General features: G+C 43.2%; 1 protein-coding gene across 1 annotated transcript; it reads left to right on the top strand.

The window, feature by feature from the left end:
- Positions 1-5,051: 5,051 nt before the first annotated feature.
- Positions 5,052-16,452, top strand: tuft1a (tuftelin 1a). The gene is made up of 12 exons (XM_076737964.1): positions 5,052-5,291; positions 11,214-11,294; positions 12,346-12,447; positions 12,558-12,644; positions 12,905-12,955; positions 13,095-13,181; positions 13,931-14,041; positions 14,165-14,388; positions 14,492-14,597; positions 14,698-14,781; positions 15,016-15,110; positions 15,304-16,452. The coding sequence occupies exons 1-12, from the start codon at positions 5,232-5,234 to the stop codon at positions 15,374-15,376; spliced, it is 1,161 nt and encodes a 386-aa protein (XP_076594079.1). The 5' UTR covers positions 5,052-5,231; the 3' UTR covers positions 15,377-16,452.
- The last annotated feature ends 59 nt before the right edge of the window (positions 16,453-16,511 follow it).

Consider the following 16,511-nt stretch of genomic DNA (forward strand, 5'->3'; position numbering starts at 1 on the left):
AGGAGTAACATTAACCTCAGCTTCTTTCAATGTGGGCTCGCCTTTTCTAGGTTCCTCTCTGCTTTCTGCAACTGTTTGACAAAATACCCCCTCTGAAGAAGGTGTTAAGGTTGCTAGATTATCACTTACTCCAGAGCCTGTAGAAAATGAAGCGTCTTGCAGCTTGTCAAAAGCGTGCTGTGTCATTTGAAGACACAACACCGTGTGACTTATATTGTTATTGTATGTTTGCATCAGCTGTTGCAGCAGAGAAGCAGAGTGTGTGTTGACAGGACGTTCACTGAGCCTGCACCGGCCACGACTGAGTGCTAATGTTGTTGTTTTGTCCTTTTATCTCTTGTTGCAGAGTTGTTTTTGTTCATCGTATGTGTCATAAGCATTGTGCGTGGCAGTGTGTGTTGATACAAGAGCTCTGCGTTCCTGTTTATGCACACATTCACGTGTGATTACTGTGTTCACACAGACCTGGATAAACAATTCAGGCCTCTACTTTCCCTGCTGGACAACTAACTGATCTCACACAACTAAATCTGTACCCACCAAGCACAAAGCACACGAACCCAAACTAAATCTGACATTCAGTGTGTTGATGACAGCAGCAAGCGAAAGAGAAATAAAGCGAGGCGTTGTATCATTAATTTCCTCCACCATCTTAAATAATTTACAGAATGAAACCTAGGTTTTATATTCTGTGATAAGAATCACGCAGGGTGGGAAACAACTGAGCTGTTGTGCTGACGTAAGAGGCCCTTGTTCCCATTTGTGGATGCATTCACACATTCACACGGTTATTACGCTCGCTCACACCTGGATGAGCAACTTGAGCCTCTGTTTCTACATGCAATCATAGATGTAGAATTATATAAGCCCCCTTCTTCACATTGAGACAGACAGGGAAATACTAAACAGTCCCTCTGCCACTCCCCTGATAGATTTAAAACAGATTAATCAGGTCTGTTTGTCGAAGCTTAAAGCGCACAGAGACCCGTCTCTCAGTTGGTACTGTGGGTAGTGATGGATGGTTTGCTGCTGCCAGGAGCACCACAGGGCGAGGCACGTCAGGAATGTGTGGGGTCAACTGAGATCACTGTGAAAACAGTGTAAAGGAAACTTCTACAGAACTGAGAGGTGTTTCTAAAATAAGGTCTGACATCAGAAGATGATCCCACCTGTAACACCTGCGACTGTTGATCCAAGTCGTCTCTAAATCTGAGAAAAATCTCTGTGCGCTAATGGAAAGAAATCCACACCTTTATGCTTCATGCCAAAACATTTTTATGACTTCAGGCATTTGTTTTTCCTGCGTTTTTGAAAAGAGATGAAAGTCAGCACCCTGGAGGGAGACTTCACAGCTCATCTGGATATTTATGTGTTTACATCCTCTCTGGCACATTGGTACTCATAACAAGGCCATATCTGACCATTTTGAGACACCAGAGTGGCGTCTGTGCAGGTCTCTTTCTGACTTACCTCCCACGGTGCTATTGTGTGACTGATCTACAAAAGACCTGAAAAGGGACCTGTTCCCTTCCTGGTTGCCGGGAATTCAACTTTAAATTATTTACTTGGAACAAATTTGTTGAAGTTGAAGTCACACCTTCAATATTTGCTATGGAACCAAATGCCACTTCCGTGATGCTACACCTCTCCTCCAGTGTAACCAAACCTGTACAGTGCCAACGTGTTGTGTTCAGTACCTGTTTTTCTAGCCTATAAAATGTGAGTGAACATATTTTCCATGGGTGGGATTAGGTTTCCATACCATTCCAGCTTTCCAAGCATAACTCTCAACCCGAAAGCTGATTTGGCAAGAGCTGGGTGTGCTGTGTTTTGGAATCACGGTATGTTTGCTGTTATTGCATACGGTTGTTTAGAAAGAACGCAGCCCTGCGGTAATATTTCCATCTGCCTCCAGGTGTTCCACACATGGAAATACAAGTCTTTCAGGCTTGGATGCAGTTGTTCAGACCAAACGACATATGTGTTTCAATTGTTCTGTAGTGATTAAGATTCAACAGATAAAAACAGAGGGAGCAGCTGAAAAGACATCATCATTTTATACGTCAGTGCTATAAATATCCTGCGTTCAACAGCACATGACTGTCAGGGTTTTAGAAACACGAGGCCATGACGACATGAAGAATATCTGGATCTGATTGAGTTAGCGAGGTGTCATATAATTATATTTTGTGCATTTTTTACTAAATGAAGCAGTCCTTAGATGGAAAACTCGCTGGAAATCAACATCAACAAACTCAATATGCTTCATTTTCTATTCTATACAATTAGTGTCAAATTACAAAACTCAATGAAGCAAATATGAATTTCTAAATGCTCTATGCTGCTCAGAATTCAATTCTGGTGGAAATTTTCGGCAAATTTAAATCTGACAAGTCTAATAAAACTGCAATCGGCATTAAAACATTTTTATATTTTTAACTGTGGGATGTTAATGCTCCCCGTCCAGGCTGATGAAACTCTTTCAGAATACAGAGCACCTCGTGACCTCAGTGTTATCAGTGGCTCTGATGACAATAAAGGAGTGGGGAGGATGAAAGGATGACATTTACATAAGAAAGGTCATGCTTTCATATGTGCTAAACTATGACAAAAGCTGTAGTGTCATCATTGTTTTCGAGAAAGCAGCATCACTCTATCATCCACCTCCATCTCCATGTAACCTCAGAGCACTTTTAACTTTTATTTCCAAACAAGCAAAATAGGAACTTTTTCTGTCCTTTCCAGTATTTATTGGTCAGTTTTCTGCTCTGTGGTTCAGCTCATCTGAATGAAGCTTTTAATGGTTGCAAAACCAGTGGTAACCTTACTGTTATTATTAATTCATTTGTTTAAAATAATTTTTAATTCAGCATCTCTTTATTTCTTTGGGCACTAACCACACAGCTCTTTCATCATGATCATCTGCCAAAGAGTTGTGATTTCCATTTAAAGTAAGAGAAAAAATCATCTGCATAATCCTGATCAAAGTGAAATAAAAGACGTTTTATCTCTTGTTATGGACAGGAACAATGTGTTCAACCTGAAAAGTAACACATTTAGAATATCAACAAGACATTATTTAAATAAAGAAATTGTAAAATGAAAAAATGGCGCTAAGCAAACAGTTATGTAACATTCAGTTCAGCTCTTGTTGAACTAGATTAGACCTGCTCATTGAGACGTACTTTTGTCTGGTGGATCCTTTTCTTGCTGACAAAATATTTCCTATACACTTCAACATGGACGCACTTTTTGGATTATTCTGCTTCTGAAAACTGCAGTGCACCCTGGGATTATTTTTAAGACCTATCACACTTCAACAGAGTGCTACAGAGGACTCATTCAGGTGATGCACAACAAATCCTTCAACAAGATATCATAACTCAAAGCGGGCTCGACCAGATACCGTGGAGAAGACCACTGAAGTCGCACCAGAGGAGATGGCGTGTGAATCGGGATGGTGACTCACGCCATAGGCTCAGACGTGAACGTATATCAACACACAGACCTGTCAGAAGTGTCTGCTGTCTGATCTGTGGATCAGCGTGTCTGAGCGTGGTCACCTGTGTGATGGAAACACATGATTATGGCTCAGTACCTGGGACACATGATGACATGCCTTTGTAGGGTTGTTTGTTAGTGTTCTGCTTTTGCAGACGTGTCCGTGTGGGATAGCCTCATTCCAAATGATAAATCAGCCATTAAAGAAAATAACGCCCACTCACTACATTCCTGGTTAGTTATCTATTGTAGGTAAGAGCTGCCTTGAAACATTTAACTGTTAAACACTGTTTCCGTGTGTGTGTGTGTGTGTGTGTGTGTGTGTGTGTGTGTGTGTGTGTGTGTGTGTGTGCTTGTGTGCGTTGTTTCAGCTGCATGGTTCAGATTCACTTAGCGTCATCCCTTGTCTGCCACCATGAGCTGTTGTTTGCTCCTCAACAGCCATTAATGCCATTAAAGTCTTTATCCAATTTGAGGTCAGTGCCGGCCTGGATCAGCTGCTGCTGCTGGAGTCAGCCGAATGCCACCAGAGAAACTCTCAGCCTGTTCCTTGTGCTACTTATCGTCTTGTTCCTCTTGTGTGACTTCATGAATACTAGAAATATGCTGTAAATATGGACCTCTATGTCTATGATTACACTGCAGAGGTTGACTTCTCTCAGTGTGTTTCCCCACAGTCCAGCTTCAACTGCTTTCCATTCATTTTTCTGTCAACTTGATACTAAAAATCACCTTGCACAGACTTATGAGGATTTCCTTGAAATTTGCTCTGTCTAAACAGAATTGACTTGACTTCATAGTCTTGAACTAGTCTGCACTTATTTTTGTGTTAAACTTTCACTGTCCTCTATGTGGTTGTATAGTTAGTCTATAGTATAGTCTGTTAAGCACAGACTGAGCAGGAAGGTCTGGGCTGTGTTCAAGTGCAGCGCTGATAACTTATCTCAAGCAATGTCCAAGTCCCTGCAACTTTATTTAAATACTGCATGAAAATGAGTGCCCTGCAGTGCCGGCATGGGACTTTAAAAACTATGCTTTGGGAAATGGTGAGCAGTGATGTAAAGTATTTGTGATCTGTCAAAATGTATTAAAAAATCATTAATATTTGCAATTATATATTCATTTTGCGGAGGAAATTTGAAATAATTCCAATCAAACACCTTCAAAAAGTGCTTTAAATCACTAAACTTAATGCCTTGCTCTCCTTTGTTTTGTCAGGTAATAGGAGACGCTTCTTGAACAGGTTCGATGGGAGGTTAAACCCAATGAATCATTTATTGGTAAACTGAGCGTCGTGCGCAACACTCAGCAGCAGCTGACCATCCACTGTCCACCACAGCCCGTAACAACATGACGATGATGTGGAGGATGATGAAGTTAATTGTTCCAGAAGTTGTAGCAGCGGAGGCGCTACGTACCTCCCCGCCCGGCTCCTCCACCGCTCCGCGGCTCCGTATTTGGCCGCTTCGCTCGGCCTGTGGGCGGGCTGCTTGTGCGCTCACTCCCATCAATGACGTGATGAGAAAAGTTTGTGCAGCGTGCTGAAACGCAGAGACACAGAGAGGCAAATACACCACAGCGCACCGGTCAGAAGGCAAATAACAGCCGCAGCTACTGTGGACACACACCGGAGAGTCCATCCAGCGGAGCGCTTCATCCATTCATCCATTCATTCGTCTGTTTGTTTGTTTGTTCGTGTGTGAGGAGTATTTATTTCACTTCTGTCGAAGATGAACGGAGTGACGAGGAGTCTGTGCACGTTTGAGGACTTCAGAAACCAGGAGCATGGGGTGAGTGGCTCGATATTATTCACTATTTGTCGGATTTCTCACTTTTGTCTGTTTGGAAGTCTCCGTGAGTTTCTGCGTGTTTGGCCTCCTTTCCTGTTCGGGTACACTGTGGTAAAATGAGACTTTGCGCTCTAATTTTCGGGTCTCTTGATTCTTTGTCAGATAAAAACATTTTTCACTTTTCTTTTTTTATTAATCTTCATGAGTGTGGTGTGTTGTGTGGCCTGGATTAGAGGCCCCGAGTGATTCAATGATTCTGCCACAGATCTTCAGGCTTCATTGCTCTAAGTGCAGTATTAACTATTAGTAAGTCTCTGGTCTTGTGGTAATTAAAGCATTAGCCGCCACCCCTTCCCCCGAAGTCCCAACACACACACACATAAAGGCAGAAGCTCAGAATTAGTCCAAATAACATCTGTGCCTGTCACAGGTGCCTTCTGGCCACATCACTGAAGGGCTTACAGTTGCAGTTGTGACAGACAGTGAAGGCAGCTCAGGAGACAAACCTGTGAAAGCTCTGCCTGTGCAGAGTGTGCACCACCTGTGCCTGTGAAGTTTTTGTTAAACAGGATTAAACATCACACTTCCTTGATTTGCGCGCTCGGACAAATGAGCTATCAGCAGCTCATGTCATACAGTAGATGGGCTTTATCTTCTGTCTGTGGCTGCTATGGTTTAATCATTTACAGCCTCTGACCTGAGAAAGCAAACCGTTGTTAACCTGCACTGAGGTTTATGAGGCTGCGGGGCAACATGACACTTTCAACCTGCCAGCAGTGATAGATCCACTGAGCTCATATCAGATGATATTCTCTAAAGAGGGTTATGTAGTCTGAACTGTGCTTATAGAAAATACAGGCCGAGTATGATTAGACAGAATTCGAAAGCTGTATTTTACATTTGGGTTAGAGTTTTTTTTTTTTTATCAGTAACTGTTGTGTAACTTTACATTACTGCTAGGTCAAAGTTCAGCAGCTCCACTCACACCTAATAAACTGATTGTTCGTGCTGAGGAATGTGTCATGAAGCAATAAGTGAAACTCTGTGTTTTCGCAGCGTCTGTTTATTCTATGACACTGTAGATTTTATCATTACAACATTTGCTTGAGCTTCATACAGAACACTCATCCATCTTTATCAGAGTCCAATGCAATAGTCAAATAACCACCCAACTACAGAATTTACATATCTGATCATCGTGTCAGACTGTACAAAGCTTATTTATTTCCGTCACCTTCACATGTAACATTCCCGAATGGCTGTGCTGGAGGATGACGAGCAAAAAATGACATCTTTAACTGTTCATCAGGTCTATAAGGATACATGGGGAGAAGGAATGTGCCTGCTGGAGCAGAGAGGGCCTTCAGTGGTTCCTTTGTAGTTTTATTCTGTGTGTTTCCTGGAACTGAGATGATGGAGTCTGAACAGAAAAACCAGGAGGAAAGTCCAGTTCTGGCTTTGAAACAACATTTCCCATAAAGTTTATTATCGTGACCAAAATTCAAATTTTTCAGGGATTATTTGAAAACCGTTTCAAACTTGTGACGCAGTGTCTCCTCCCTCAAACCTCAGCTGAGGCTTGAGAGGATTGTTCTCTTTTTCCATGAGGTGGCTTTTCAAATAATGCCACGATGATCCGTCCAGACGTTTGGTTTCTCTGCGTTGTGTGACTGAAGACATTACAAGTGTCTTGCCTCATCCTCCGTCGTAGTCAGGAGTGCGTGACGTGAGTGGCTGGGAATGAGCCAAATATGACATATGAATGCATGTATGTAAAGGAGTGCCTGGAATATGTCGGAGCGCACCTGGTCTGCACGCCACACGGAGCAGGAAAAAGGATTCATAGTAAGATGCTTGTAAAAATGAGTCTCACATTCCTGGACTGGCGAGTTTTACCTTCACACTCATTCAGGATCTCACATGATGGTGAAACACAAGCAAAACCTTCACACCTCAGCTTGTCTCTTCCCTTTAAAGTTTACGTAACCTTTGACTTAACGCTTTAGTTTGTACAGACTGACTCAAGGGCCAAGCCTTACAGACAGACAACCATACCCTCCACGACTCAGGGAGCTCAAAACTAAAGGATTTAATCACAAGACAGGACATTAACAACTGTTTTCATTGTTGATTAATCTCCTAATTATTTCCTTCATTAATCATTTAGTAAAAAAAACAAAAAAAAAAAAGTTACGTGTTGCTTGTCTTGTCCAGCCAACAGTCCAAAGCTCAGTGGTATTCCATTAACTGTCAGTTCAGCAAATCTTCACCTTTAAGAGGCAGGAACCTGCAAAAGTTTGACATTGTTGCTTGAAATTACTCAGTTAAGTGAACACTTTGATTCTCGTTTTCTTACTTTGAACAAGTATTTGTGTTTTATTAACTTCCTGTTCAGCCGCTTAATGTATGTTAAGACAACTTCAAACATGGATGTGCTGAGGCAAGTTGTGCTGATGATTAAAAAAAAAAAAAGCCTTTGTAGAAAAACCTGTTTATATTCACAAGTGAGGTACCGAGACTCGGGTATGGTATAGGAACATTTGACAGGTTTCCTGCAGGACCGGCCCGAGTCGGCCTGCACCTGCCGCCTCCGATTGTGGAGGTTTATAATGCAGCCGAGCAAAAGACAAAAGTGACATCTGTGCAGCAGGTACAGGAAAGCAGTGATTGATGCTAAACCTGCAGGCACTCGAGGATGTTTTCCTGTTTAAGGCCGTGATACCATCTGAAATCTGAAAACAACATCTGAAACAATTTCATATCAGATGTCTTTGTAAGTGGCTCTAAAGGGCATTTTGTTGCTCTGTATATGAGCAACATTCCCGGGTTGGTAGTCACTTCTCAGCTAATTCAACTCGGATGATTTACAGACCTCCTGATGCCAAAGTCCAAAACAAAAACGTCCTCATAGTCTTTAAGCTTTTCAGCCTGCCTGTACCCCGTGATCTTTTGTGCCCATTGTTGGTGCACCCAGCAGTGTGTGTGTGTGTGTTTGCGTGTGTGTGTGTGTGTGCTTAGTTTCAGGTTTCTGCCCTGTTATAAAAGCAGTGTGTACTTCAGTCTGCTGTGTATATCTGTGTGTGTATTTTCCCTGTGTGTGTGAGTGTGTATGCGTGCATGCATTCGTCACGTCCACGAGCACATCCAACCAGTCCCTTTGTCTGTGTTCCCGGGAAGTCTAGTATTACAGGTTGTGTCTGAAGGGGGGTAACGGCGGCATTTTTTGTGTGTGCGTGGATTTAAAGGAAAGTAGGTTGTGGAACTAGTGTGTAAATAGTCGATGGCAGAGCGAGGATTAGCTGAGTCTTTGGCTGGTTGTCTATAAAGGGCCATGATGGATTCCTCCTTAACAACCCTCTCACTGTTCCCCTTTTCTCCCCCCTCCTCTCTTCTCCCCCATAATTGCTGAGCCTTATGAGAGCTTTCAGGTGTCTGTAATCTGAGAGGAAAGCATGTTGAACAAGAGGGGAGTCTTTGGCTTTCATTTCCCTGAGTTTTGTTTGTCATAGTTGTACCCACACCCCAACAAATAGGCTATTTCCTCTGCCTTTTTAATTGGTCTTGTTTCCAGTTTACCCTCTTTCAGTCCCATCGGTCGCTCTCTGCTTCTTCCTCCATTACTGTACTTCCTGGACAGATAACCAGCTAATCACGAAGGCCTTCTGTATGCTATGGAACACATGATCATTCTTTTACAACCTCTCACCGCTTTTTATCATGGTTTTATGCAACACGACCCACAACACAACCCCGTTCATTTCCTCCGTCTGGCTGATATCAAAGCGGTGTCTGTCCAGAGGGAGAGATACAGTAGAAGTGCTAGAAATGTTTGACATTTATGTCTGACAAAAGGACTAAAGCAGTGAATCGATTATTAGAATAGTTGTCCGTCATTTGTCTAGTCAACAAATCGTCTCAGCTCTAGTTTAAAGGACCAGTGTGTTGGATTTAAAGGGATCTACAGCCACACATGGAGTATAATGTTTTTATGTTGTACAGTTATGTTTTGATTACCTGAGAATGAGCTCTTTATATCTCCACTGTGTTTCTACAGTGGCCCAGAACGGACAAACCAAACACTGGCTCTGGAGGGTGCTCATGTTCATGTTTTTCTCAGCCACCGTAGCTAGATCACTGCTAGATGCCACTAAGTCCTCCACACTAAAAGCCAGTAGCTGTTGTTGGAATCAGCAGGTGAAACCACACACTCACCTCGAGACTGAGGCTGATCTGCAGCTTTCCATCATTCTGGTGACTGTAAATGTTCAAATTTCAGTTTTTTTATCTGAGCTTTTTAAGTATTTTTTGATGTAAATGAAAAAAAATGCTAATTTGAAGATCTTATTCCACGACAACTTGGCAACTCCAATAACAGCTACTAAATAGACCTTGAGGTAACATTGTTTTGTCAGCTGCTAAAAAACTGTCTTTTGCCCTCTCGTCGGGACATGCAAGGACATTCAGAGCCTTAGCCTTTTGTATTTCAAAGGGTGAAATGGGGACAAACAAATGATGATGCTCTCTCACCCACTTCTGTGTAATCGGTTGCATGTGTTCATTTGTTTGTGTTTATGGTTTTGAACCAGAGGAAAACATTGCTGGCATTTCGTTCTCCTCGGCTTTTGCATGTCTCTGAGCTGAAAGGAGGAGGACACAGTGCATACACGCAGGAAAATAAACAGAAGTTGTGTTGGCTGGAATTTGTTATACCATGCCTCTGACCCCCTCCCTCACATCCGCATACTTACACACAGTCACACACAGACACTCACACACACACACACACACACACACTCACTGAGTATCACTTACAAGGGGGTTCCCTGTGCTGGAGGACACACACCCAGCCACGTCCCGGTCGGTCGAGACTTTTCCTGTTACAGTGACTTCTTTCTGCTTAGTTGAGTCTTTTCTTTTCAAGCTAGTTTCTCTTCTACTTCACAAATTCAGATTTTTAAACCAAACATACGAGGAGCTCTGAAAATATGATGTTTTCTTATCGTTTAAACCAGCCCACAATATGTACAGCTGAAGTGATTCGCTGATGAATCAATTAATCGATTGACCGAAAATGAATTTCTAACTATTTTAATAACTGTTTGCTTCATCAATGGGATGATTGGCCGATTTTCCTTTCAGTTATTTTGATCATTTAAATGTGTTTTTGATATTTTGGATTTTTGTACTAATGTGCTTACCAAGAGAACAATCAGCCGATGAATCCATAATGATAATAATCATCAGTTTCAGCTTATTAGCTCAATTAAAATTAAATTTTCCTGATTATACTTTTACTTTCAGTACAGGACTTTTACTTGTGATTGAGTACTTTTACAGTATTAGTACTTTAAGTGAAGTAAAGCCTCTGAGTACTTGTTCCACGGCTGGAAATAACCAGGAGGGCGTCTGTGTTTGTGCTTTTTGAAGCGTCCATCCAGCGTCGGGTCTGTGCATTGTTTTGTCTCCTCCCTCTCATATTGTTCATGTTCCAGATAGTTTATGGCCACTGCGAGGTTTTGTTGCCATGGAAATGTTCCGTCTTGCTTGACATTACATTTTCTGCCCACTTTCCCAGAAATCCAGCCTGCGCTTCCAATTGGCTGCGAGCGCCTGGAGAGTTTCCGCCTAAAGTCCCTCTGACGTCCGTAGCACACACTTTAAATGAAACAATCTGTCTCTGTGCAGCTGTGAAAAACTTTTGCTTTCTGTCTGACGTTCGTACCCCTCTCTCTCACTGGTTACTGCCCCCTCGCTCCCTCCCTCTCTCTTTCATTCAGTGAGTATGACTCAGTCTCTCCTCCTCTTTTTTTTTCCCCTGTCCTCCCTCAAAATAGTCCTCAATCACTCTCTCCATCACATAACGGTCTCTTTGTGGACGCACTTCATCTCATCGTCGTCTTTCTTCGTTCCTTCTTTATTCAGGACGGGTGCAGGCGACTGCGGCTCACGCTGCACAACAACCAGAGCCAAGCGACCCAGAGCGCAGAGCAGCACAGGGACAAGGTAAGAACTTCCTGCACATCATAACTTAGGTTATAACCTGGACTGTAACACCAGAGGAGAGGAAGGAGTCTGAACTGGAGGAGATGAATATCGTCCATCACTGTTTTAAATGAATGGTTTGGATACTTGAGGGCAAAGCACCTGCTTGAAGATGTTATACTGTATTTAAAAATGAAGCCTCATCTTAAATGGATACACTGTGTCGTAGTAATAGTCTGCCATTTCAGCAGTAGCACTATTTCCTTTAGAGGCGAAGGTGGCCATCGTCCCGGCCATCTTTGGATCTGAAAGTTCGGACAGTTAATCCTCTCAGTGATCGTGAGGAATTATCTGAGAGCTGCCGTACATACACACACACATGTATCACAACACATTCCTACACACAAACTGTACAGAGACCCAAACTGCTTGCAGACATGCCGTAGATGCCATCAGCTTTTCATTCGAGTGGTTCCCACAGAAGTCCACTCCAAACGTCTCAAGACAACCATTGTTCTACCAAAACCAGCGCCAAAACTACAGGGAAAAAAAAACGGACCACCAGAGCAGCAGTTACATAACATCTCCCCACCTTCTTGTGCGCGTCTCTCCCTCTCTCTGCTCATGGTTTGGACCAAATCGGACTTCCAAAGAAGCACCAGATGTTTAAGGGTTAGGCTCCATAGTGATTATGCCTAAATGCTTCAGCCTCCTGATTATAGAGACGCGCAGTCAGTCACACGCTCACAGGTGTCATTTTCTCAGGACGAGGCTGAGATAAGAAGTATTTGTTCTTTCTTGATGAATGCGGTTTTGCCTTGTAATAGTTTAATTGCATCAGACATTCCTGATGGGTGTTTCACAATCACTGTTAAACAGAGGTGCTCCCGGCTGTCCTTCCAAATGTTGTGTTGCAATATTATTCAAAAACTCCTCCTTCCAGCGTTAGCAAAGCGCAGTGACATCACTCGGTTTCTCATTTGATGTTTAGAAATGTATCACACCCATCCACCCCTGCTCATTCAACACGCCACAAGCCACATTGTGAACTCCTCTGCTCTCTAACCTGCAGCCAATCGGACGTGCGTTTGCACTGGTGCAGCCGGCCAGCGACAGGACAGCTCTGACCCCTGAACCAGTCAAATCTACAGAGGAGCAGGTGGAGGTTATCAAGGTGGGTGTGGAAAATGGGTGGGTGTGGCTCTTGTTTGTGGAGAAATAAAAGGTGTCGTCTTGCTTCATGGTCACACTGGTGTTAAACACGTATGTCTCTCCCTGTTGCAGGTTTATCTCGAGGCACGCAAACAAGAGCAGCAGAAGCACCAGCAGAGCCTGAAGATGCTGTCAGACGAAGTTTCACAGATACAGGAGGTCAGTCTCTGGACAGTTTCCACAGCTCTGACTGTCTCACTAACACACAGACACACGCCACTGCTAATGTCTGATTATGTAATAATTTGCATGTTTGCATTCTGTGAATTCCTCCTCGCTCTCTATGCCTTTGTCTTCCTCTGTTGATAATAAAAATCTTGTTAATCCTTTGGTGGAGCCTGAAACACACACATTGAAACATTCTCAAAAAACATATGATAATACCTCAGTAACTCACGATATATCTGTATTTTACTCAGGTGAGGTATTGCCTGAAGTCACTGAGGGAGCAGATGGCAGCCAAAAACAAGGTAGGTCTATTTTGAGCTGCTTTGTTGTGCCATCACCATTGTTAACCTTACATCCTGTGTACTTTATGGTATTTCCTCCACCTCCCTGATCTCCGTCTTTCACTCCTTCCCCGCTGACTTCCTCCTTTTCTCTGTCCAGCCGCTCACAAACGGGTGGAAGGTCGGAGTTCCCTTCAAAAAGAGCACCTCGTCTGCACCCAAGGGAGGAGCAAAAACTGACGGACAGGTGAGCGGATTCTCAAATTCTCAACCTCTGTTCAGAGCTGTGTGCATTCAGTATACGTGTACCTCGCATGCATATCAAAGCCGCAGTCCACTGTCTGTGCTTTCCTTCAGACAATGTGTGCCAGTGTGTGATGCCTGTAAAGCGATCGCCTCCCACAGGCCCTCGCGTAGAAGGAGGTGTAAAGTTAAAGAGAGACAAACAGAGATGTGGTGTAAGGGGAAAATAAAGGATTGAAATGACACTTGGAGAGTTCGAAACACTTACAGCACCCTGGGGTGTATGAAAATGTGCGAGAGAGCCATTCCAGCACACACTGTTCCACTCCCTGCATGTGTTATTGTGTTCAGGCTCTCCGCATTGTTCCAGGCATTCCACAGATACCCCTCCTTGGATAGTTTTGTTGTCGTCTGTGAGCCAAGCACTTTTAGCAACCACTGCTGTCTGCCTGTCAGCAATGTTTTGTGCAAATTCAACACAGTTAATACCGTTGTGTTTGGTTGAATTGTTTTTGCGCCAATTATAGCATTTATCTGTGAGTCACGCCATGGCTTACTAACAGAAGTGTTGCTTCAGTGACGCATGCTGACACGCCTGTTTTGTGCATGACATGCCAAACCCAATGAGCTTGAACGAAACGAAAACAAGATTTTACATTACGTAATCATCAAAGTATCTATCTAGCGGTCTATCTCTATAGAGCGATCGAAATGAATTTCAGCTGATCTAACACTTGATTTTTGCCCTATTAGGAAGCTGATGAAGAAGCAGAGAGAACCAAGCTGAGGGAGGTCAGTAAGCGCTTGTATGCACAGCTCCAGGAAGCAGAGAAGAAACACCTGGAGGAGAGAGAGAAGATGCAGGTAACGGACATTTACAGAGCTTAATCTTTCCATTCACTATGAACCATGCAAATAATGCCCAGCCCATTTTAAACAAACCAGAGTAATAAAGCATCTCCTCCTTCCCCTTCCTGTCACTTCCAGGCTGAAGGCAACATGCTGAGAGAGCATCTGCGCGACCAGGAGGAGAAGTTGAAGAACACAGAAGAGGCTAGTGAGAGGAAAGACAAGCGCATAGAGGAGCTCCAGAGGTTGCTGGGAGGGATGGAGCAGGAGAGCGCCACCCTGCGGGAGACGATCCGCAGCCGCGAGGAGGAACTCCGGGAGCTGCGCAAGATCAGAGAGGAGGGCCAGAAAGGGGAGCAGAGGTCAGCTAACACACACAAACACAAACATAATACATGCTTCTTTATCAATCAGTGATGGGCAAATCAGGAGGAGTGGGCTCTGACTCCCTGTGTGGACTTTCAGGGCTGAGCAGTTGGAGAAGGAGGTGGCTGTTCTCAAAGAAAAGATCCACCATCTGGATGACATGCTGAAAAGCCAGCAAAGGAAAGTCAGACACATGATTGAACAGGTGAGACGCACATGTGTGAGACTCAAAGCACACACTTAATCTCCGTGTTCATATTTGCACAGGATTCACTCACTGTTTGACTGTGTTTGCTCGTCTGCAGCTCCAGAACTCGCGCATGGTGATTCAGGAGAGAGACCGCGTCATCAAAGAGCTGGAGGAGAGAGTGGCTTTCTTGGAGGCTGAGGTGAGCGCTGCTTATTGTCTTCTGCTGTGAAAAACATGTACGGCCTTTCAGTGGAATTTAGAATGAAGGGTCAGGGTCAAGCAGATGTGAGCGGCAGGAGAGAGGAAATAGATGCTACTCAGCCTGATCTCAGCAGACAGAGAGGAGATATGAAAGTGGGGGAGGTGCAACCACTGTCTGTCTGTCTGGACAATAATTGGTATTATGTGAACTGACCTATGACCATCTGCACAGAACCGAGAGATGCATGACCAGATGGATTACTTCCTGGGAGGACAAAGATCAAATTCCTACCTTACATCAGAGCGCAATGCCCAGATCGTCTACAGGTAACTTATTTTGCCTTTTTCTCTTCTTTTCAAACGTTGAAAAATTCAGGCAAATTTCCTAAAGGGCCCCTTTCTCACTCTTGCATGGGTCACAAGTTCACTGTTTGGATTTGTGAACATAAGATGCACACTGATCGTGTTTTTATCCTGCTTCGATATAAACAGCTCATTTCTCCTCCTCTTGTCCCCTCAGTAAACCCATCAAGCCGTCCACCTCATCTAACAAACCGCTCCCTTTCATCAAAGTCATCGAGATCAAGTCATGAAGCGACTGTGCGGAAGGAAGACACAGTAATCGAACCACCACGACTTTTCAAAGCAGACTGAAACCAAACAGCACCACATCTGATGGCATGAATATTTGGGGTGTCAGAGCTGAGCGTGCTGGACTGCAACTACATCAACACTTCCACTAACGCGCTTGAACCGCAAACACTCTTGAAGGAAATGTTGTGCCGTTTGGCGACTCACACATTGGGGCTTGCTGTGTCTGTGTGTGTGCGTAATGAATGAGTGTGTCTGTGTGTGTGTGCGTAATGAATGAGTGTGTATGTCAGCTTTAATGTAGATACATTAAGCGTACTGACTGAGCTGATGTGCATTTGAAGTTGTACATATAATCTGCGTACTGAATGCAAAGCGTTTCCTTGCCCTGTTTTGATTTTTTTTTTTTTTTTTTTTAACCTTTGGGTTTACGACATTGTTGTATCAGAACAGAACTGTTGAGCAGAGTGCAGGATGGCAGACCTTTTGCCAAAGTGGGTTATGACATTTTGAAGTGTGTGTATACATCAATGTAGCAAACTTGGCTAACTAAGCTAAATGTTATATGTAAAAATTATTATCCACATGATCTCCATCCTGTGCGCTTGTACTCATTAGTCACACATTAATGACTCTGTTCACCGTGCTGAGTGAATGGTGTTTTAAACGTGTAAATACTGACTCTGTAAGGTCAACACTATGTGATGGAAAGAGCTGTTTTTAATAAAAAAAATGTTTTTTAAGTCCCAAACAATATGGCACTTTATGAAACCGAGAAGCAGCAGGAAAAAGGACCATGTCAGTGGGGATGAAGGCGACATTACTGCTGCACAGAAGTTTCATTATTGCACATATTTCTTGTAGAGCATTTCAATTCCCTGTCTTTTTGTACACTGTCACCTTGTTTTGTAAATAATATTAATGAATGTGACTTGATGGTTTCATTTCTGCCTAACAGCTTTCCCCTTTGTATTTATTTATGTTAAATAAAACCTCTAGAGAGATTGTAATATTTTTTCTTAAGTATATTCTAATCTATCTGTGTTTGTGGCTCTCAGAATAAATCACTGAAAATGAATAGATCGCTTCTTTTGACTTCTTACTGGACTCAAGCCACGCTTTCTTTCAAGTAGATTG

Source organism: Chaetodon auriga, chromosome 8 (assembly GCF_051107435.1).
Source record: "Chaetodon auriga isolate fChaAug3 chromosome 8, fChaAug3.hap1, whole genome shotgun sequence".
NCBI lineage: Eukaryota > Metazoa > Chordata > Actinopteri > Chaetodontiformes > Chaetodontidae > Chaetodon > Chaetodon auriga.